General features: G+C 34.9%; 1 protein-coding gene across 1 annotated transcript in view; it reads right to left on the reverse strand.

The window, feature by feature from the left end:
• Nucleotides 1-24,612, reverse strand: part of LOC133187997 (general transcription factor 3C polypeptide 1-like) — a 145,013-nt gene that overhangs the window by 107,777 nt on the left and 12,624 nt on the right. The window contains exons 6-25 of the mRNA XM_061323387.1: nucleotides 21,990-22,163; nucleotides 21,383-21,501; nucleotides 19,426-19,523; nucleotides 18,651-18,864; nucleotides 18,244-18,350; nucleotides 17,274-17,444; nucleotides 13,089-13,183; nucleotides 11,950-12,093; nucleotides 11,555-11,692; nucleotides 11,230-11,316; nucleotides 10,828-11,016; nucleotides 7,698-7,797; nucleotides 7,432-7,520; nucleotides 6,789-6,980; nucleotides 5,961-6,147; nucleotides 5,276-5,423; nucleotides 3,465-3,520; nucleotides 3,099-3,224; nucleotides 2,800-2,886; nucleotides 2,042-2,122 (exon numbers count right to left, since the gene is read on the reverse strand). Of these exons, the coding sequence (XP_061179371.1) occupies nucleotides 2,042-2,122; nucleotides 2,800-2,886; nucleotides 3,099-3,224; nucleotides 3,465-3,520; nucleotides 5,276-5,423; nucleotides 5,961-6,147; nucleotides 6,789-6,980; nucleotides 7,432-7,520; nucleotides 7,698-7,797; nucleotides 10,828-11,016; nucleotides 11,230-11,316; nucleotides 11,555-11,692; nucleotides 11,950-12,093; nucleotides 13,089-13,183; nucleotides 17,274-17,444; nucleotides 18,244-18,350; nucleotides 18,651-18,864; nucleotides 19,426-19,523; nucleotides 21,383-21,501; nucleotides 21,990-22,163 (2,602 nt within the window). The remainder of the gene's footprint in view (nucleotides 1-2,041; nucleotides 2,123-2,799; nucleotides 2,887-3,098; nucleotides 3,225-3,464; nucleotides 3,521-5,275; nucleotides 5,424-5,960; nucleotides 6,148-6,788; nucleotides 6,981-7,431; nucleotides 7,521-7,697; nucleotides 7,798-10,827; nucleotides 11,017-11,229; nucleotides 11,317-11,554; nucleotides 11,693-11,949; nucleotides 12,094-13,088; nucleotides 13,184-17,273; nucleotides 17,445-18,243; nucleotides 18,351-18,650; nucleotides 18,865-19,425; nucleotides 19,524-21,382; nucleotides 21,502-21,989; nucleotides 22,164-24,612) is intronic.

Consider the following 24,612-nt stretch of genomic DNA (forward strand, 5'->3'; position numbering starts at 1 on the left):
AGATGTCTGCCACCCTACCCTGGGGGTAGGGGGGTCATGATTTGAACAAACTTGAATCTACACGATCTGAGGATGCTTCCATATCAATATGACTAATCATGGCTTTGATGTTCTTGAAAAGAAGATTTTTAAAGATATTTCCTATATAAAATTCTTTCGTTAAACTTTGATCCCCCTTATGCCCCCATCCTACTACTGGAGGATGCTTGAACAAACTTGATTCTACATCATTACTTGGGGATGCTTCAATATCAATATGACTAATCATGGCTTTCCTCTTCTTGAAAAGATTTTTAAAGATAAAACTCTGATCCCTCATTGTGGCCCCACCCTACTCCAAGGGGTCATGATTTCAACAAACTTGAATCTACACTACCTGAGGATGATTCCATATCAATATGACTTATTGTGGCTTTGTTGTTCTTGAGAAGAAGATTTTTTAAAGAATTTTCCTATTTATTCCTACGTTAAACTTTGATCCCCCATTTTGGCCCCACCCTACCCCCGGGGTCATGATTTCAACAAACTTGAATCTACACTACCTGAGGATGATTCCATATCAATATGACTAATTGTGGCTTTGTTGTTCTTGAGAGGAAGATTTTTTAAAGAATTTTCCTATATATTCCTATGTAAAACTTTGATCCCTCATTGTGGCCTCACCCCTCCCAGGGTCATGATTTGAAGAAATTTGAATCTACACAATGTAATGAAGGTATCATGTAAGTTTCAACTTTTCTGGCCCAATGGTTCTCGAGAAGAAGATTTTTAAAAGATGACACCAAATTTTCACCAATTCTTAATTATCTCCCCTTGGAAGATTGTTCATTTGAACAAACTTGAACCCCCTTCACCCAAGGATGCTTTGTAGCAAGTTGGTTGAAATTGGCCCAGTGGTTCTGGAGAAGAAGTCGAAAATGTGAAAAGTTTACAGGCGGCTAGACAGCTACACAGACAGACAGATTGTGATCAGAAAAGCTCACTTGAGTTTTCAGCTCAGGTGAGTTAAAAACAATTCGAATGGCTCTGAAGACCTCTTTAAGGTACATGTACATTTTGCTAAACAATCATGATCATGCAGAGTACCTGACACATACAGATATATATGACATTTTGATTTTATTACCATACTATACAATTATTGCTGGTTTTTGAGGTCAATACGATGATTTATACACCTGAGGAGTACAATATTCACCGAGTCTAAAGGGCGAGGTGAATATTGTACTTCGAAGGTGGCTAAATCATTGTATTGACCAAAAAAACAGCAATAATTGTTTTATTATATGATTCAATGATTAAATGACACACACTCATTAAGCAATCCATGCCATCTTACTTGGTCACATCTACTGAAGTACAGCACTAGCCGAACATAATGAGAGAAACAGGGTCAAAAAACAACGAGTTGTATTATTCTGGAATTTTTAATTCTAGTTTAGATGAAATGTAGAAAAAATATATGCCAGGCACGTAAATATATATAGGATTGATTTTGAAAATGAGGGCAATAAAACGAAAAAAACAATGAAAACAAATCTTTGACTAGCCCCTCCCCCCCCCCCCCCCCCCAAAAAAAGGAAAAAAAATCTCCAAACTCAAAATTTTATTTGGTGGGATGTAAAGGTCCCTAAACAAGGTGAGGGGGGATTTCACTGAAATTTGTTATCCTTAAAATTTAAATTAAAAGATTCTCAAAAGGTGGGAAGATGAGCAGGCCTCCTACAACCCACCACCCCCACCCCTCACCCAAGAATCTATGTGCCTTAATGTTATGTTCATATGAGTGGAAGTCAGGTGCAAGTGAAATAACTATCCAAAACTATTTGTTTCAATTTGGAATTTCCCTATCTATTTTTGGTCCAATGTAGAATAATTCCTTATACTGACCTGGAAGGTCACGTGCAGGTCAATATTAAGTAGTATTTTTCTAACATTGTTCGATCTCAACCAATCAGAGAGATGGGAATTATTCAATCATATCATAATGGAGGATATTTCTTTAAAACATTGGGAGTATAAATGAAATGAAATCTCTTACGCTTCCTGGGCTTCACAATCTTCTTCCTGACTTTCTGCAGTAAAGATCTTGCTTTCTTTGCTGGAATGCTGCTTCTAATTTCTTTAAGAAACAAAAACATTCACTTTTAAATAAAATCTAATCAAGTTAAATTTTTTCTAACAGTAATAAAAACACAGAAATTTGCAAACAGAAAATGAATGCCCCAATTCATCATTTGTATTGCAAAATAAATGAAATCTACCTTTCTTTTTTTGTCTGTCAGTTGTAATATACAATAAAAGAAGGGACATGTTTCAATTTTTTTCATGTAATTAAAGAAATAATATCCTTATAACAATTGTTTCCTATTGTAACATTGTATGTAAATTCATCTTATTGCTAGATTTATAGACATTGGGCATGCAGTATTTCCATCTTTCATCCCTATATCTTTTTGTCCGACACATTTAACCTTCCTCGAAACTTTCCTGAAGATTAACACTTAATTTTGACTCACCTTTATATGTTGATTGACACCTTATTCTGACTTACCTGTAAATGTTGATTGACACCTAACTCTGACTTACCTGTAAATGTTGATTGACACCTTACTCTGACTTACCTGTAAATGTTGATTGACACCTTACTCTGACTTACCTGTAAATGCTGATTGACATCTTACTCTGACTTACCTGTAAATGTTGATTGACATCTTACTCTGACTTACCTGTAAATGTTGATTGACACCTTACTCTGACTTACCTGTAAATGTTGATTGACACCTTACTCTGACTTACCTGTAGATTTACGCTTAATTCCCTTTCCTCCCTTGTTTCCTTTGACCTGCTTGGTCAAGGTCACACGGATTATTTCTGGTGATTTTTCTGCAGAAATTAATGTTCACTTTAATCCAACTGAAACTCTAGCAACTTTTAAAGTATTTTTTTACCTCAAATTTTCTAGTATGTATATGTGTTTGAGTTACGATCATCAACATGCACTTTCTTCAAAATTCATTTCCAAACATTATCACTCAATTTTTCCAGCATTCTTATTTATTTATACCATATGTATCCATACACAACTGTCGACAAACCTCTAGTTTTCAGCGATACTCGAGCTTTGGGTCTGGGCAGTATCATGGATAATTTGGTATTCCTCACTTTCTGAAGATCGACATAATTATTCCTCTTTTCAATATATGGTTCTGGCTTCTTTTCTCCTTCTACAAGTTAATTTAGCATATAAAAAAAGAATGCATGAAACAGTCATGCCACTAGTATTTAAGATATGTCTTAAAACCTCTGATACATGCACTAAAGCTAATAGACTTATGGATCCATACTAATTGGAAATTTATTGGAATATTAACTTTGCTACATAAATCATGGCATAAAATCTGTGTAAGAAAACAATATCTGATGTTTTGTTTGGATCTTACCTTTATAGTATTGTCTATAACTCTTTATGGACTTAGTAGCCCGACCATATACACCACTCCAGTTTCTGAATAAATGTCTGAAGAAAACATGAGAACAATGTCCTCATAATTTAATGCATACATACAAAATGAAAGAAAAAGTGAGCAAGCTCACATACCCCACGCTTCCCCAAAACTCGACAATGCAACACGTAATGAATGGCACAGTGCATTTTAAATACACAGTATAATTCAAAAAAGGGGCATTACTTGCAAAAAATCATCACATCAAAACTTCTTGCATATAAGGACATTCAAATCTTTGTATGTTACAAATTTAACTGGGCTGAAGTTTCTAGATAAATAATGGAATCAAAATTTCTTGGTAATATACAAATCTATACATTATTCTGAAATACCTACAAAGTTTCAGGAAATTCAGTGCCGGAATTATGCTGACAAACTGTTATTTAAATTCCTCAGTGATTTCGATTTGTTAATGAGTGTAAGTCCATGTCCAACACATGACAGTTTACACATTTAAATAATTGATGGAAACAAAATTATGATGTAGTCATATGAATCTGTTTATATACTGTACTTATGAAATTATTTAAGGCAAAGCACACCAATTTGAAGGGGGGGGGGGGGGGGGGGGGGGGGGGGGGAGAGGAGAACTATCGAAGATGGTGTGTGTGTGAGTGTGTGTTTGTGTTAAACCATTAATATTTTGATCTCAAAATCAATAGGGGTCTTTTAAGGTCATAAAATATTTCACATAGAATTTCATTATAAAAAGCTGATTCCAGTGGAGTTTCTTATTACCTAGCTGGAAAGTTTCTTCAATAAAAGGCAAAACTCTTAAGGCAAAAATAATGGAATCGGAATTTCCTGGTAATATGCACATCTACACACTGTGTACTAAATATCTGCAAAGTTTGTCCAAATTCTGTGCAGCGGTTTAAGAGGAGTTGTGCTGACAAACTGTTCATCTCTATATTCAAGATATGGCCAAAAACCTAAGTTGAAAAGTGCTGAAATTCCCAGAAAAATAATGGAATCGGAATTTCCTGGTAATATGCACATCTACACATTGTGTCCTAAATATCTGCAAAGTTTGACCAAATTCTGTGCAGCGGTTTAAGAGGAGTTGTGCTGACAAACTGTTCATCTTTATATTGAAGATATGGCCAAAAATCTAAGTTGAAAAGTGCCGAAATTCCAAGAAAATATAAAGGAATCGGAATTTCCTGGTAATATGCACATCTATACATTGTGTGCTAAATATCTGCAAAGTCTGACCAAATTCTGTGCATTGGTTTATGAGGAGTTGCGCTGACAAACTGTTCATCTCCATATTCAAGATATGGCCAAAAATCTAAGTTGAAAAGTGCCGAAATTCCAAGAAAAAATAAAGGAATCGGAATTTCCTGGTAATATGCACATCTACACATTGTGTCCTAAATATCTGCAAAGTTTGACGAAATTCTGTGCAGCAGTTTATGAGGAGTTGCGCTGACAAAAAAACAGGACTGACGGACTGACTGACTGACTGACTGACACACTGACTGACTGACTGACGGACGGGTCAAAAACATTATACCTCACGCAACTTGTTGCGTGGGGTATAATTAGAACAAACCTTCCATATCATAATTTGATTTTTTTTGGGGGGGGGGGGGGCACTAGATTTTGTCCGTTATGAAATGCTCTTAACTGGTTAAAGTTTGTTAAACAAATTGCCCAACAAACAGAATTGTGTAAAGGCAGACAAGGAACTCAGGATATCTATAAATAAAACAAAAGTAAAAATAACAGACACAAGTGAGAATTCTCCTAATTTCATTACTTACGGAAATGTGTTGGAATCCAGGCCTGCTGCACCCAGTCGATCCCCCGGAACAAATCCATCTTCCTTTATGTCGTCTACTGATTTTACAGAACGTGCGTCTGGCAGAGCTATGAGCCTACTGTCAGGCTCCTCCTCTTCTTCTCGTTTGTCTGGAATCATGGTACAGAAAAAAGATTATCTCCCTTATCATGGTGTTCAGACATAACGGTACTGGCAGGAAGCAAATTAATCTTGTATCATGGCAGGGACATAAGGCAAAAACAAATCATATAATGGTACAGACATGAAGCAAAATCGTCTTGTATCATGGTACAGACATGAAGCAAAATCATCTCATATAATGATATGGACATGGAGTAAAATTTTTCTTGTAGGGGTATAATGGTACAGACACAAAGCAAAATCATCTCATAATATGGTACTGAAATAAACCAAAATCACTTCATCAGAAATGAAACAAAATCATTTTCATTTCTTTGATATCACTATACAGATATGAAGGAGAATCATCTCGTTTATTTGATATTATTGTACAGGTGAAGTGAAGTTATCTCTTTTGTCTGAAATTTTGTATATCATCTGCTTTCCATGCATTCCTACCAGAAATGATCCTCTACAAATGACTGTAATTAAAATTAAGCATTGACCCTTTTCCTTACATTAATACATGTAGGAGGGATGTATACCTTTGTGAGCCAGGTTGCTATTTAGGGAAATATGCTTGAGGTCCACCCAGTACTGGTCCACCATAGCTTGGTTCACTAGCCAGTAATCTAAGGACACCGGCCTCTCCTTCAGCCTGACTTTACAGAAACCAGGCTCAGAGCCTTTAGTGTCTAACAAGCTTACCCTCTTGTGGAGGTAGATAAAGATCTAAAAATAGAAAATGTCTCAAATTGTAAATTCTGAGCACTTAGTGTAGAACAAGGAAAAAGATCTACAAAAAGAAAATGCCTCAGAATGAAATGTTAAATATAAAGCTTTTGTAGAAAATATCCAACATGAACAGATAATACATAAAAGTACAGAAAAAATGGTAACAACGAACATGCTCATGGCAAGTGATTTATTCCCCGTAATTTCAAAATCTATTACTAACTTATAAGAATTTTTAAATTACACTTTTAAAAAAACAAAATTGTTGGTCCCTGGCACTTTGCTGTAGTGTGTTTTATTGTGTATATAATTATGCACAAATTTACAACAAAACTTTTCTAATATAACTGCAACTCACAAAAAGAATGCAACTATATTGCTAATAGTGCTTCCCATTAACATTGTGTTATATATCAGCTACTAACAAAAGATGCATCATTGGTAAACTTTGCAACATATGATTGTGATTTGCAAGTTATTGCCAGTGAAAATTGGCAGTTATGCAGGAACAATAGGCCACAAATTCTTGAATAACCTGGCAACTGAGGTAAAATGAGCAACGCATGTATTGCTCAAACATTAGAGTCCTCATTTCCAAAAGTAACAAAGTCTTCATTTCAAGAAGTCCTTGAGAATACCTTGTCTTTTTCCTTGAGTATCTGAGGCCCCATGGTAACCAGTCCCATGTTACAGAGGTTGACACAGTTACTGTAGAAAGAGAAGATGTATTTGCGGGCATACAGGAGCTGCTGGGTAATCGGGGTGGGCAGACTGATAACAGGGTAAAAACATTTCTCCGGATCATCAAGAAGCTCCTTCAGCCCCCGAATCTACAAAACACAGAATTAGTCTACTTTTAACATAACCGACAGCGGAATCAGGGGAATATGTTGTACTATGTCTCACGGACTGAGTAAGAAATGAAGAAGAGATTTTGCTTAAAATACTTTTAAATGATTATAACTGAGATTTTTTTTTTCATGCGTACAAACTACAATGAATAAATATTATGAGAACTACTATAAAATGGGTAATTTCTGTGGTTTTAAATTTTGGGATCTAGTCCATCAAGGTTAACTTTTTAATGTTCTCCAATGGTTGAGATTCTAATCCATAAGTTATAATTAGGATGGGGAATTTAAATAATTTGCTACACTATTTTATGCAGTTTTCAACATTATCACTTCAAAATGCTACAAAACCAAATTCGAATAGTTTTTTAATCTTAAAAACACTTCGCTGAAAATTAATGACTTAATTTTTGCATACAAAAAAACTTACCCTGTATGGTATATAGAGAATGTTACAGAATATCACCAGCGGTATTTTCAGTAAGATATCACTGGCCAGAAACCATCCTTCTCCATAACCTGTACATCAAATACAGTTTAAAAAATATTTATTTTAAACTCAGGCTTTGTCACAGTTCAAATTGTTATGAAATATTATATGTTATTCCTTAGAAATCTATATGAGATGTACAAGTAGGTTAAGTTCTTGATTTTGTTAACGTGAGCTGTAATATGGAACAGTTTGCTGACACCTACCTTTGTGCTTAGGTAGCGGGGAGAGGAAACGTTTCCATGACATCTCATCTTTGTACACAGGCGGTTTAGGAATTTTATTTATCAGTGTCACAATGCCTTCCTAATTTTGATATTAAAAAAAAAAAAAAAACAAAAAAAAAAACAAAAAAACAAATCAAACAATGGATGGAATAAATTTGGGAAAATAAAACAAGAGGCCCATGGGCCACATTGCTCACCTGAGCACATTGGCAAGGCAAAAGCACAAATCAGTTCAGTATTGAAAAGATTAGCGGGGGGGGGGGGGGGGGGGGGGGGGGCTTGAATTTTAAACTACCTGATGATGCTTCCATGTCAATATATAATTTGTTTTAACAAATGGCTTTGTTGTACTTGAGAAGATTTTTTAAAAAAATTCCCATATATTCCTCTGTAAAAATTTGATCCCCCATTGTGGCTCCTCCCTATCCCTGGGGTCATCATTTGAACAAACTTGAATCTACACTACCTGAGGATGCTTCCATATCAATATGACTAAACATAGCTTTTCTGTTCTTGAGAAGAAATTTTTTCTATATATTCCTACGTAAAACTTTCGATCCCCTTATTGGGCCCCATCCTACCCTCGGGGGTCATCATTTGAACAAAATTGAATTTACACTACCTGAGGATGCTTCCATATCAAAATGACTAAACATGATTTTCAGTTCTTGAGAAGAAGATATTTTCCTATATGTTCCTATGTAAAATTTTCGATCCCCCATTATGGCCCATCCCTATCCCCTGGGGTCATCATTTTAACAAACTTGAATCTACACTACCTGAGGATGCTTCCATATCAAAATGACTAATATTGGCTTTGCAGTTCTTCATCAGAACATATCTTCCTATATATTTCTATTTCAGACTTTTATCCTCCATTGTGGCCCCACCCTACCCCAGTGGGTCATGATTTGAACAAACTTGAATCTACACTACCTGAGGATACTTCCACATAAATATGACTCATCATGGCATTGCTGTTCCTGAGAAGAAGATATTTGAAGATTTTTCCTATATATTTCTATGTAAAACTTTGATCCTCCACTGTGGCCCCGCCCTACCCCCGGGGGGTCATGATTTGAACAAACTTGAATCTACACTACCTGAGGATGCTTTCATATAAATATGACCAATTAGGGCTTTGCTGTTATTGAGAAGAAGATTTTTAAAGATTTTTCCTATATATTTCTCTGTAAAAATTTGATCCTCCATTGTGGCCCCGCCCTACCCCCAGGGGTCATGATTTGGACAAATTTGAATCTACACTACCTGAGGATGCTGCAATATAAATATGACCAATTAGGGCTTTACTGTCATTGAGAAGAAGATTTTTAAAGGTTTTTCCTATATATTTCTATGTAAAACTTTGATCCTCCATTGTGGCCCCGCCCTACCCCCTGGGTCATGATTTGAACAAACTTGAATCTACACTACCTGAGGATACTTCCACATAAATATGATCAATCAGGGCTTTGCTGTTCTTGAGAAGAAGATTTTTAAAGGTTTTTCCTATATATTTCTATGTAAAACTTTGATCCTCCATTGTGGCCCCGCCCTACCCCCGGGGGTCATGATTTGAACAAACTTGAATCTACACTACCTGAGGATACTTCCATGTAAATATGATCAATCAGGGCTTTGCTGTTCTTGAGAAGAAGATTTTTAAAGGTTTTTCCTATAGATTTCGATGTAAAACTTTGATCCTCCATTGTGGCCCCGCCCTACCCCCGGGGGGTCATGATTTGAACAAACTTGAATCTACACTACCTGAGTATACTTCCACTTAAATATGACTCATCATGGCTTTGCTGTTCTTGAGAAGAAGATTTTTAAAGGTTTTTCCTATATATTTTTATGTAAAACTTTGATCCTCCACTGTGGCCCTGCCCTACCCCAGGGGGTCATGATTTGAACAAACTTGAATCTACACTACCTGAGGATACTTCCACATAAATATGATCAATCAGGGCTTTGCTGTTCCTGAGAAGAAGATTTTTAAAGGTTTTTCCTATATATTTCAATGTAAAACTTTGATCCTCCATTGTGGCCCCGCCCTACCCCCGGGGGTCATGATTTGAACAAACTTGAATCTACACTACCTGAGGATGCTTCCATATAAATATGACATATCATGGCTTTGCTGTTCTTGAGAAGAAGATTTTTAAAGGTTTTTCCTATATATTTCTATATAAAAATTTGATCCTCCACTGTGGCCCCTCCCTACCCCCGGGGGTCATGATATGAACAAACTTGAATCTACACTACCTGAGGATGCTTCCACATGAGTTTCATCTTCCCTGGCTTTGTGGTTCTTGAGAAGAAGATTTTTAAAAGATGCTACTAATTTTTCACTAATTCTTCATTATCTCCCCATGAAAGAGGGCGTGGCCCTTCATTTGAACAAACTTGAATCCCCTTCACCCAAGGATACTTTCTGGCAAGTTTGGTTGAAATTGGCCCAGTGGTTCTTGAGAAGAAGTCGAAAATGTGAAAAGTTTACAGACGGACGGACGGACAGACAGACAGACGGACAGACAGACTACAGACAAAATGTGATCAGAAAAGCTCACTTGAGCCTTCGGCTCAGGTGAGCTAAAAAATGTTAATTTTGCAACATAGATGGCAGCAACAGAACAAATAACTAACAGTACATAATTCACTTGATAGTATAACAAGACATCCTGTTATTGTCTTAAAACAATACAATGCTTTCTTTGGTTGGTAGTTCTGGAATTAATGTTGCAACTGTTGCAGAAAAAATATATAACCTGCATAAGCAGGTTATGTAATTTTTTTCTGCAAAAGCTGCAACACTAATTCCTGTACTAACAACCAAAGAAAGCATTGTATTGTTTATATTTATATCTGTACAAATAATCATTTAAAGTAGGATTAAGGAGATTAAATACTGTATTATTGATATGAATGTCATTGTACATTTCATTGATGGAAGAGCCACTGCTCAAGGAATCTGTAGAGGTGATATGCCTGGCAGTGTTTACTGACTGATAAACGGCAATGGTTTTCTTAAGAAATAAAGGAGATAGTATTCAGTGGATGTATTCTAATGATTCCATTAATTTCTCTTTTTTCTCTATATCTAACTCACATCTCCTTCTTCTTCACTATTGTCCTGAGTGCTGATATCTGCCTGATTAGAGGTAGTTCCAGGATCATTCACAAGATCAGGAGGACAAGATGTAGTCTCTTGACAGCCATACACCATGTACCACAACAAATTATGAAGAATCTGAGCTCGAGAAAACTTTGGGCGGAAATCATAATGCTTCGAATAGGCCTGTTTAAAAAAAATCACTACAGCTTTTACAAGTCCAATTTTTCTGCTTTAGCTTTGAAACACAAAATAAATTTTGCAGATTTTTTTCAGAAATGATTTCAAAAGCACTTTTTAAAAACAAAAAAAAATATCAGAAACACATTTAATTGAACTGATTTCAGAAATGGACTGACTGAATAGAATTAGAGCAGTCTAAGTCACACATTCTCTTACCACATCATATATCATATCTTGGGCTTTCAGCTTACTGCGATGTGACATAATTTGGAAAATACCTTCTTTTGCAGTCTCTGGTATTTTCTGGAATTATAAAATACAAGGATTCATGAGTCACAATCTGTTGGTCCTTCAACATTTGATTTTTAAAATGTTAACTTTACAAACCAAGTGGAAGTCCTACTCAGAGGTCCTAGGATTTGTTACCAAGATAAGAGGGAGTCTTATTGAGATTGAGAAGTCCCTGGATTTCTTACCAAGACAAGTGGGAGTCTTATTGAGCAGTCCTGAGATTTGTTACCATGATAAGAAAGAGTCTTACTGAGAAGTCCCTGGATTTTGGATTTTTCTTGGCGATCTGTTCCTTGTTGATGGCCTGGAACTTCATGTTAGCCTGGTCAATAAGGGATGTCACCAGTTGATCCGTCGGTTCTACCTCCTTACTCATCATCATTTGCATCTATCAACATACGTGTAAATGTAAATTATAACAAATGTTGTAACATACAATGATCTCCTGTCGTCTGTCTATCCTTCTGTTTTGACTCAGTGGTATAAGAATTTATTCTTAGTTCTGTAACGTGTTAAAAATTAAGGAATTTAAAAATACACTGTGTAACTCATGCACACAAAACCATCTATTATTATCTGTTATGGGATATAACATCAATATATCTTAAAATTTTGACCAAAATCTAACTGTTTATTAAATCTGACCTTTTTTTCCTTATTTCCATCCACAAGCACTGTATTGACAATGTTGATCTTTTGTTCCTTGGCCAGGACAGACAGAAGACGAACCACTGTCTTCTTGTCAACAACGTATTCAAAGTTCTCACTTTGCTCTTTTTCTCGAATCATCTTAATAAACGTCACAAAAATCCACAGTTTTAGTACACAGAAACCAATGATTTGGAATTGTTATAATTGTAATTCTTAAAGCTAATTTTCATACACTTCTAGAATTTCACATTATTACACAGATAAAAAAGATAATTAGTTGGAAATGAGGCTAAGAAATACAGCTTGCCTAATGCTTGCATAATACATGAGATATACTGTAAAACCAACTATTATTTGTGTTATCTTTTATTCATGATTAGTCCATTCAAAATCAATCCGTGACGATTAATTTTCGTGACTGAGGAAACATTCTCTACAAATACAAAGCAAAATAAATAGTTTGTGGCGATTAATATTTGTGAGTTAAGGACATACGCAACGTACCTTACCTACTGATAATTTTTCAAGATAATCTTAATTTAAGATTATAGTGCCATCAGATGTTCGTAGACAAAAAGTCAGCATGCATTACCAGGGGTTTTGAAAAGATATCAATTGATGAAAATTCTTGTATAATTCAAAGAAAATACACAAAAATTATGAAGCATATATTCTAGATATTTTGTTTATCTAAACTTGTTTTAGAAGAAGTGTACAACAGCAAATATAGACATTAAAATGTAGCACACAATTCCTTTAAGTATTGGAACTCTTCAACTCCAGGTAAAAAGACAATAAAGTTCAAACTACGTTGTGTATGTCCTTAAAGTAGGTTGTGAAACTCGTGGATATTTCTCGCACTTGAATAAAAGTTGGTTTACAGTATCTCTTTTCTTTTAAGCTATTACTCCATGGATAAGGGTGCCCATAGATACGACTACCCATGCTATACATTGATTTCACAGCTACATGTGTCACATGTAACTGCAAGAATCTGAATCAAAATTCATATTTTTGAATTTTTAAAATTTCTTGTTGTATCACAGCCTGAGATTTTCTTTTCTGAAAAAATTTTGCATCCTTGTTATTTTTACTGGTCAAGAGTGATAGAGTTATGCTCAATAGACTGTTACCTTGACAATAGGAAAAGTACCATCTATGATTTTATTCTCTCTGATAAAGTCCAAGATGTAATTTATTCGTTTCATTTGTCGACAAGTGGCTTTGACTGAAAGAAAAATATTCAAAGTGCAATAAAATTAAAAAAAAAAAAACTTCATAAATTATTGTAACAACCATTAAAAGAAATTTAGAAGAAGCTAATTAATTCTATAGATTAGACAAAAATCTCACTATTATAAGTAAATATCCCACTATTATTAGTATGTTTATTGTAAATACAATATCCATACACAAAATATCAGAGTATGAACAGATAAGAGAAAATAAACCAATGACTAAAAGATTTAAAATTTATACTAGGAAGTATTTGATAGTGATTCTGTCTACATTGCACCCACTATTACATATTATTACAAAAGAACTTATATTGCCAATATATAGTTTATACGGTAACCTACAAAGTCATGACACATTTAATTCTGGCATCTTTAAAATAATCATTGATTTTTTTTCATGCCCAAAAGAGACTTATTACCATATTGTGGAAATTTAAAGAGAGGTGGTAACTTAGACTTTTTTTTTAGAGGTTTTATAGTGGCCCACTAAAATTTTAATTGCTAACTTTTTACCCTTGTGTACAAGTGCTGAATACAAGAAACAATAGCTTTGATCAGTCCTCTATTTAACATTATCTCTCATCTAGTATTGGCTTTTCCTAAAATTCTTATGTAAATCAGCATTCAAACTTTTATTAAACACACTTAAAACTTGTCTAGAAGAAATCTCTCTCCCCCTTGCAACATCATGAAATTCTGTTTCTGCCAAATTAATGGCATACCTTTGAGTGAGCAAAATGCCAAATTTTACACCCACTTAAGAAACTGGCTATATGGTAATACATCAGATACAAGAGGCCCATGGGCCTTAATGATCACCCTAGTATCATAAGTTTTTCAGGCTTTGACCACTTTGGGCCCACCCGGAACTGGCCTAGACTTAAATTCTTTGATGTCCAGTCCCTTTCAGAGACAAAAGGATGCAACAATAAAATAGATATGAAATTTTGGTTTCATATAGCCAAAGGTGATTTTCTAGAGGACCACCGTAGCATAATAAATGTAATATTTTTTTCATTTCACTATATATTTCATATAACTTTTCCTACTTTTATTCAATGATACAGCACAGTTGTTCTAGAATCATTAACAATAATTTAAGAGATTTTTAGGTAAAAATATTTACTGCAATATTGATTATTACTGTATATTTAATATTATGTATTGCATTAGTTTTCTTTTTATTTTCCAATCTTATTTCCCGTTTTGAAATGGTGGTTAACAACCAGTAACTTCAGCCTGTTGATGTAGGATGTAGTTGAATAAAACCTGTTTGTGAAGTTTTGTTCAGGGTTTTATTTCAAATAAAGTATTAGAGATTTCCTTCTAGATATTATTAATTTCTTGGATGGGTTAGTTTGGCACCTTACCTTACAGAGAATTTTTCCCACTTGCCCAAGGCAACTGGAAAAGATAATTCTAAAACCCTGCTTACAATATCAAATTTTGACCCCCACCCTGGTGATACAACCAATAAAAGGCATTCAGAGAGATTTTTGTGACAAATGTAGAGAATAACAAATAACACACAAATAAGACATTCTACATAACCTACCCTCTGTTCTAAAATGCTTATTGGTGGTGTTATTTTAAATGACCTACCCTCCGTTCTTAAATGCTTATTGGTGGTGTTAATCTAAATGACCTACCCTCTGGTCTGAAGTGCTCATTGGCGGCGTTATTTTAAATGACCTACCCTCCATTCTGAAATGCTCATTGGTGGTGTTATTTTAAATGACCTACCCTCCATTCTGAAATGCTCATTGGTGGTGTTATTTTAAATGACCTACCCTCCATTCTGAAATGCTTATTGGTGGTGTTATTTTAAATGACCTACCCTCTGTTCTGAAATGCTCATTGGCAGCTTTATTTTAAATGACCTACCCTCTGTTCTGAAATGCTAATAGGTGGTGTTATTTTAAATGACCTACCCTCTCTTCTGAAATGCTTATTGGTGGTGTTATTTTAAATGACCTACCCTCTGTTCTGAAATGCTCATTGGCAGCTTTATTTTAAATGACCTACCCTCTGTTCTGAAATGCTTATTGGTGGTGTTATTTTAAATGACCTACCCTCCGTTCTGAAATGCTCATTGGCGACTTTATTTTAAACAAGAGGCCCAGGGGCCACATCGCTCACCTGAGCACTATGGCTAGGAAAAAGCAGAAATCACTTCAATCTTGAAGGGTTGAAAAGTTTAAATATAAAAGTGATTGGGGGGGGGGGGGGGTGTCAGGAATTGAACAAATTTGAATCTACATTATCTGAGGATGCTTCCATTTAAATATGACCAATCATGGCTTTGCTGTTCTTGAGTAGAAGATTTTTAAAGATTTAACCCACGTATTCCTATGTAAAACTTTGATCACCCATTGTGGCCCCACCCGACCCCCAGGGGTCATGTTTGAACAAACTTGAATGTACACTATCTAAGAATGCTTCCATATATATATGACCAATCATGGCTTTGCTATTCTTGAGAATAGTTTTTTTTAAAGATTTTTACTATGTGTTCCAATGTAAAACTTTGATCGCCCATTGTGGCCCCACCCGACCCCCGGGGGTCATGATTCGAACAAATTTGTATGTACACTATCTGAGGATGCTACCATATAAATATGACCAATCATGGCTTTGCTATTCTTAACAAATTGTTATTTTTTTAGAATTTTTACTATGTGTTCCTATGTAAAACTTTGATCGCCCATTGTGGCCCCACCCGACCCCCGGGGGTCATGAGTTGAATAAATTTGAATCTACACTATGAGAGGATGCTTCCATGTAAATATGACCAATCATGGCTTTGCTGTTCTTGAGAAGAAGATTTTTAAAGATTTTTCCTATATATTCCTATGCAAAACTTTGATCGCCGATTGTGGCCCCACCCGACCCCCGGGGGTCATGATTTGAACAAATTTGAATCTACACTACCTGAGGATGCTTCCATGTAAATATGACCAATCATGGCTTTGCTATTCTTGAGAAGAAGATTTTTAAAGATTTTTCCTATATATTCCTATGTAAAACTTTGATCGCCCATTGTGGCCCCACCCTACCCCCGGGGGTCATGATTTGAACAAACTTGAATCTACACTACCTGAGGATGCTTCCAAGTAAATATGACCAATCATGGCTTTGCTATTCTTGAGAAGAAGATTTTTAAAGATTTTTCCTATATATTCCTATGTAAAACTTTGATCGCCCATTGTGGCCCCACCCTACCCCCGGGGGTCATGATTTGAACAAACTTGAATCTACACTACCTGAGGATGCTTCCAAGTAAATATGACCAATCATGGCTTTGCTGTTTTTGAGAAGAAGATTTTTGAAGATTTTTCCTATATATTCCTATGTAAAACTTTGATGGCCCATTGTGGCCCCACCCGACCCCCGGGGGTCATGATTTGAACAAACTTGAATGTACACTATCTGAGGATGCTACCATATAAATATGACCAAGTATGGCTTTGCTGTTCTTGAGAAGAAGATTTTTAAAGATTTTTCCTGTATATTTCCTATGTAAAACTTTGATCGCCCATTGCGGCCCCACCCTACCCCCGGGGGTCATGATTTGAACAAATTTGAATCTACACTACCTGAGGATGCTTCCACATAAGTTTCATGTTTTCAAGCACAGTGGTTCTTGAGAAGAAGATTTTTTAATGATGCCATTAATTTTTCACGAATTCTTAATTATCTCCCCTTGGAAGAGGGCGTGGCCCTTCATTTGAACAAACTTGAATCCCCTTTACCCAAGGATACTTTGTGGCAAGTTTGGTTGAAATTGGCCCAGTGGTTCTTGAGAAGAAGTCGAAAATGTGAAAAGTTTACAGACGGACAGACGGACAGACAGGCGGACAGACGGACAGACGGACTACAGACAAAATGTGATCAGAAAAGCTCACTTGAGCCTTCGGCTCAGGTGAGCTAATGACCTACCCTCTGTTCTGCAGTGTTTATTGGTGGTGTTATTTTAAATGACCTACCCTCTGTTCTGAAGTGCTTATTGGTGGTGTTATTTTAAATGACCTACCCTCTGTTCTGAAGTGCTTATTGGTGGTGTAATTTTAAATGACCTACCCTCCGTTCTGAAGTGCTTGTTGGTGGTGTTCATGTTATGAACTAAGCCCTGAACTTCATCTTCAATTTTTCTCTCTTTTGCACTTTTCTTGGGTGATTTTACTTTTTCCTTTTCAGCAGCATCATCTTCCATTTCAGTTTTATTTTCTTCTTCAGGTGTCTGTGGAGCTTCTATCAAAATACAAAAGCTGTAAGCTGTGTACAAAGTTAAAAGTATACATGTCTTATTTCTGCAGCACTCCCCCCCCCTTTTTTTAAGTGCTATTTCTGCACTTTTCCTTTTTTTGTTGAAAAGTTCTTATTTTCAGGGTGGGGGGAAGGGGGGGGGGGGTCTGATACGGTTATACCCCATTGTTTTGAATGCATTTTTTTCCAAGTTATGCTATGCAACTTAAATTGTTGTAACGTTTACTCTTTGCGTGTCTTTTATTTCCGATAGTTATACACCTTTGTTATTTAATTTTTTTTTGACAGTTACACAACTTTGTTTGTTATATCAATTGCTAGACTGTCTTTTCTTTTTCCACAGAATTACATATCTTTGCCTCTTTTTTTCCTGACAGTAACACATCCTTCTTTGTTATATCATTTGACTAACTTTTCTTTTTTTTTAAGAACTACACACCTTTGCCTATACATCAGATACACATAGAACAGAATTTCAAGGCATCATGTGATCTGTTTTTAGCCAATCAATATTCTACAGATTTGTATGAAATGGGAAAATTTTGCAAGTTATGTTGACTATTTGACTATCTCTTCTTTTTTGACAGAGTTACACACCTTTGTGTCCTTTTTTCATAGAAAGTTATGTACTTTTGCTAGTTATGTTGACTATTTGACTATCTCCTCTTTTTTTGAAAGTCATGCACCTTTGTTTCTTTTTTTCCATACAGAGTATTTTTTTTTACTTTTGCTTGTTATCTCAACTATCTAACTATCTCTTTTTATTACAGAACTACATACAAACCTTTCACTTGCTTCTTGATGTCCTGTAGAGACTGTTTGAGTTTCTCTTTTTCATGATTAATCTGATTTATCAATTTGTTTCCATCAACAAAAGACTTGGACACCATTCTGCAAAAAAGCAAATTTTGTTTAAAAAATGTTTCAAGGTCATTGCCTAGTCCAAAGGTGACACAAAACTTGTATTTCATGACCTTTGTACCACTCACTGGTAAACTGACCTTGCAGAAACTTGGTGTCAGATCCAAACTTAAAAATAATTCAGTTACATTACAGTAAGTATTTAGAGACTGCTTTTATTTGATGCAGTCTGTAATAAATTTGTCACCCTATACAATAAGTGGAGTCATTTTCTTTCATCATTACACATTAAACCAGAGTAGACATGTAAACATGTTTTTGACGATTTACACTTTTTTCTTCTGTTTTCCTGCCTCTGTCATCAGTGAGGTGACGACTCTGCGCCGTTCTAAGGTACGTAAGATCATCCGCGTCTCTAGACTGTCCATACACAGCCTCTTCATCATCTGACCCTGTGATACGCCCTCGGCTCCCGCTGCCTCCATACAATCCATTGCTTGTCGCAGGATTGATTTCTCATAGACTTGTGGGAAATAGGTCTCATCTGTTATAAAATAGATGCAGCAAAGTCAGATTTAAATAAATTACAGCAGTAATGCAAAGTGACTCTTTTATTATCTGTTATTGCGACAGGATGGTACATATTACATACATTAGGTATTTTATAAATAAATTTATGCTATATTTGAAATATTTTTGTAAAAATCCTTCCCATTTAGAACAACCTAAATACTCTCAAACAAACACCACCTTTAGAGAGTTCCTCTATCTTCCAATCCTTCCCATTTAGAACAACCTAAATACTCTCAAACAAATGCCACCTTTAGAGAGTTCCTCTATCTTCCCATCCTTCTCATTTAGAACAACCTAAATACCTTCAAACAAACACCACCTTTAGAGAGTTCCTCTATCTTCCAATCCTTCCCATTTAGAACAACCTAAATACTCTCAAACAAATGCCACCTTTAGAGAGTTCCTCTATCTTCCCATCCTTCCCATTTAGAACAACCTAAATACCTTCAAACAAACACCACCTTTAGAGAGTTCCTCTATCTTCCAATCCTTCCCATTTAGAACAACCTAAATACTCTCAAACAAACTCCACCTTTAGAGAGTTCCTCTATCTTCCCATCCTCGTCTTCATCTTCATCGCTCTCTTCATCTATCACCTCAATCAACCGAACCATCTTCATATCCCCATTTCTAAAATTAGAAAGTGATTCATTCTTAAGTCTGAACACATTCACATAAATCATATTCAACAGTTATTTACAATACTGATCTCAAAGTGGCAGAATCTACTTTGCATACTAGACACTAATGACTTGTACAGTAAAACATGGCTATAGCAAATGTGCTTATAATGAATTCACACTTACACGGCCATAGGGAACACATTTATAATGAATTCACACACGGCCATAGGGAACACGCTTATAATGAATTCACACTTACAGTGAAGTGATTTTCAATCCCGGTAGTTTTAAAACGCATTGTAATCTTTACACTTATAATGAAATATGTTTATAACGAATCAAAATTGCACATCCCTGGCACTTCGCTATAAGTCTGTTTTACTGTATATATACAACATAGTTTTATAAATCATTTCCTTTTTTGAAACCGACACAATTTTTTTAATACAACAAACTCTTACTTCTTATATCAGCAAATTACCTTTTGTATCACATACTATTCTGTGTATCAGATAAATAAATGTACATACATGTACTTGTCTATAAATCAGTTCAATTATAAGTCAGTATATTTATTTATTTATGGCAATTGACCCTCTTATAAGTTACAATTCTTTTGACAGAATCAATTGACATTTTCGGATCAATGTTCTAATGTTTTGTTTTCAATAATATTTTGGGAAATTACACTGATATTCAATATTTTTTCTCAACAAATCAATTTCATTTTAATACCTAAGTTCAATTAATAATTTGAGATTTGACATCAATATTTAACCTTTTCTTCTCAACAAATCAAACAGGTACCATTTCCCTTTGTTTCTTCCATGTTTTGTAGAAGAGTTACATCCCTTGTCCCTAAGTTCTGGACCAAGATACTCTCAATAGTCTGACTTTTAGGAACTTTCTTTTTTTATGAGACACTAACTTTGTATACCAGTTATTTATCCACAAGAAATTTTCTTTTTATTTCAGTCGCTTACTTGGCATCCCTGATTCTTAATTTGTTCATACAATTCGTGACTTGTGTGTTTGACACATGCTTAGTATACTGGATACTTAATTTTTATATAAGACACTTTTTGTACCAGACAATTACTTTTCAACTCAGATATTTCATTCCTTTATCAAGCACTTGCTTTGTGTTACCCAACATTTACTTTTTGTACTGGATACTTTCGTGTACCAGATATGTACTTTGCGTACCAGACATGCACTTTTTGTACTAGACATGTACTTTGTGTACTAGACACTTATTTTGTCAAGACACATACTTTTTATCCCAGACATTTACTTTGTGTACCAGACACTTTGTATACCAGACACTTCGTGTGCCAGACACTAACTTTGTGTACCAGACACTTACTTTGTGTATCAGACACTTACTTTGTGTACCAGACACTTACTTTGTGTATCAGACACTTTCTTTGTGTACCAGACACTTACTTTGTGTATCAGACACTTACTTTGTGTACCAGACACTTACTTTGTGTATCAGACACTTTCTTTGTGTATCAGACACTTTCTTTGTGTATCAGACACTTGTTTTGTTTACCCCACACTTACTTTGTGTACCAGACACTTACTTTGTGTACCAGACACTTTCTTTGTGTATCAGACACTTACTTTGTGTACCAGACACTTACTTTGTGTATCAGACACTTTCTTTGTGTACCAGACACTTACTTTGTGTATCAGACACTTACTTTGTGTACCAGACACTTACTTTGTGTATCAGACACTTTCTTTGTGTATCAGACACTTGTTTTGTTTACCCCACACTTACTTTGTGTACCAGACACTTACTTTGTGTACCAGACACTTTCTTTGTGTATCAGACACTTACTTTGTGTACCAGACACTTACTTTGTGTACCAGCTACTTTCAGGACTCTCTTGATACATTTCATTATATGGAACAGCAAACACACGGAATCTCTTATTATAGCTTTGGTAGAGCTTCTTAAAACTTTTCTGGTCTATACCCTGAAACAAATATAAAACTAAAGAATAAAAAATAAAGAAAAAATAATTCACAAGAACTACTGTAAAAATCACTGGTTTTAGGGGGATAAAATTATCTTGGCTTGCAGGGGAAAATTGTTAACTGGGATTTAATTTCATGGCTGAGGAGACAAACATGAGACTGTAATTGGAAATTTTAGAATTTCATGGAGGATATGATTTCATGGTTCTCTAATAAACAAAAATATAATAAAACTTGAACCCAATTAATTTTGGGGGGGGATTTCACAGTTATATGTAGCTTACTTCTTTGCTTTACAGCAGTTTTTATAGCAAATTTGACAGAAATACATACTGTATAACTTTTAATCAGTAGCCAATAGATTTTTCAGTACAAAATACTAATAAACTCTGGCTGTCTAGCCATGGAGATTCCCTGCCATTTCATTTGTTAATCATTTGGATAACTGTCCATATAGTGGTCAGACGGACCAATGAAGGATACTTACACAGTCCAGTCTAGTTTTTGGGATTTCCTGTCGTCTCATTGGTTGATCATTCAGATAATTGACCACTAGATTGGACAGGATGGTGTACTTGGACTGGTATTGCTGGTAGAATCTGGTCAGGTGAAATAAACGTCGTAATGAGTTCTGTCCTTTTTTGTTGTACACTGTAATGCTCTAAAAAATAATTAAGTCACATTAAATCAGTTGCTTCTACACTTTAAGTATACGAGCATATATATACTCTTATTACAAGCAATTATTATTCTTTCTTGTGACCCCTACTACGTGCTGACCTCTAGTCAGCATGTGTTGTATATCACCACAACTGAGTGCACTTGGTGCCCTTGGTCTAAAAGGATATTGGATTCATGTTGTAAAATCCTAACAGGTAGACTAAGTGGCAAAAACTTCCTGTTTCTATCTTCATTATTAATAACAATACATTTTTAAATTACTTATTTGGATGATTTTAGGAGAAAGGGTGATTTTTTTCTTTAAAATTTATTTATAATATATGAAAAAAATTGATTCCTAGTTTGCAGTTAATCAGGACACAAGAAATTTACTTACTTCATGTAATTCATCCAAAACTATAAAATTACAGTGGAGCCTCATTTATGCGGACGCTTTGGTTCCCAGTCAATTTGTCCGGATATGTGAAGAGTCCGGATACCTGAATTGCGCTGATTTTTAGTTATAAGGCCTTTCATTCCATTTTCAATAGTAAAGAATGTTGCTTTATATCAATATGTTTTATTGTTTAAATACTTTAATATAAGTTAGTACTACTCAATACTTGTTTAAATAAATAAAAAAAGTACATGTGTCATTGGAAAAAACGTGTTTATATGGTCACATTAATTATTTCTACTCCCCAATTTCTATTGAATCAACTTCTCCTAGTAGCCATGTCGGTACTGTCGGTAGAGTCTTATTTAATATTTAGCATCAGTGCTAAATGTGACATTATCTGCACATGTATACGAAAGCTAATCGTAATCATTCGAAGCAAGATCTTATTAACGATTGTGTAATTTTGAAAGTGATTTTATAAATGTCATCAAATCATATAGAATGCGTTTTGAGCACAAAATACTGTGCATAAAAAAACTCCGATGTCATGTCTATAAATACATAAAACTCTGTTACGACTGTATTCTAATAGTAAAAGAAATATATTTGGCGACAAAGAAAAAATTATCCTAAACTTGTAAAATTATTTCCACTAATTAATACATATCAAAACCATGTTAGAGAAGTGAGAGTCTTGTGCGTACCTATCGACCTACAATTAACCTTGCCGCAAGCCACTAACAACAGGTCGTAGGTGATCATCTTTTAAAAACAAAAAGCCAGATCTGTGTTTTTACAACAATTAACACCCAGATCAAGAAATTTGAGCAGACTTGACAGACCAGTTAAAAAATTATCATCCGGATAAATGAACCAAAATATAACGTAAAAATTCATTTTGTGGTGAAAAAGGACCGTCCGGATACGGAACGCGGAATTCCGACTGTAGATGATTATTGATGCAACTATTGTGATTTCTTGTTCTCTAAAAAAAATATTCTATAATATATATTTACATATATCATGTATATTTCTAACAATCTTACACAAATCTTTCTGGATGAGATGGAAGATTTCTGGTTATGTAAATCAATTAGGAAACACAATGAATTAAATTAAGATGATTCTCAGAAAAACTAGTTGCAAAAAAGAGGATTTTTAGCTTTTTAATCATTATTTTATTTTTAGAATAAATCATATAATTAACAGCATTAAATTTACAGAGCTCTAAAATACTTTTAATGTAGGTGTTTTATTATTTCAATCCCTTTTTTTTTTTTTTTGAATGAGAGACTTGTGATGATTTATAAATACTAGCATCACACATTAGGAACATGTATGTACAAAGAGGAATAATTCTGTTTGATAAGTGATAATAGCTCTTTTTAATTTCTTAATACATATAGTTCTATCTATCTATGAGGGGGTACATGGATCACTGATTACAATCCAGAACAGACTCTGCACATGCTCACTGATCTGACTGATAAGTATAACCAGGAAGTATAAACACCAAACTGAAAGTAGTTCCCAGTCAGGTGAATACTGGGGTGGGGAGATGACTTAATAGTTAGACTCCAAAGGTTGGAACTTAAAGGTAAAATATTCAAATAATACATATTTACTGAGCAGTTATCACTGATTTTGAACCAAGATAAAACAAAAGCTATATATTAAATGAGAGTACATGTAATTATTATACCTTTAATAAAGTGCCCCGCCACAGCATGATACGCCCGTCAAATATTGTTCAATTGTCATAAACAGTTTAGAGTGCAAGAAAATCATGTCAACCTTGATACAAGGATTTAAATGATTTTGCCATTCCTTTTAATATTTGTTTATACATCTCCTGTGGTGAAGGCATTAATTATAACAAATATTACATTATAGATCCTCAACTGGTTGTGTTAGAGCTTGACAAATGTCCATCCCCCCCCCCCCCCAAGCTTTCAGATTTGTGAGACATGATGCTCTGAATTAGTTGATATTATCAAAATATTAAATAAAAATATCATATTAAACAATATCAATTTAGTCTTAACAACTT

The sequence above is a fragment of the Saccostrea echinata genome, unplaced genomic scaffold (genome assembly GCF_033153115.1).
Source record: "Saccostrea echinata isolate AGI-Se365-2 ecotype Australia unplaced genomic scaffold, CSIRO_AGI_Sech_v1 ptg000015l, whole genome shotgun sequence".
Classification (NCBI taxonomy): domain Eukaryota; kingdom Metazoa; phylum Mollusca; class Bivalvia; order Ostreida; family Ostreidae; genus Saccostrea; species Saccostrea echinata.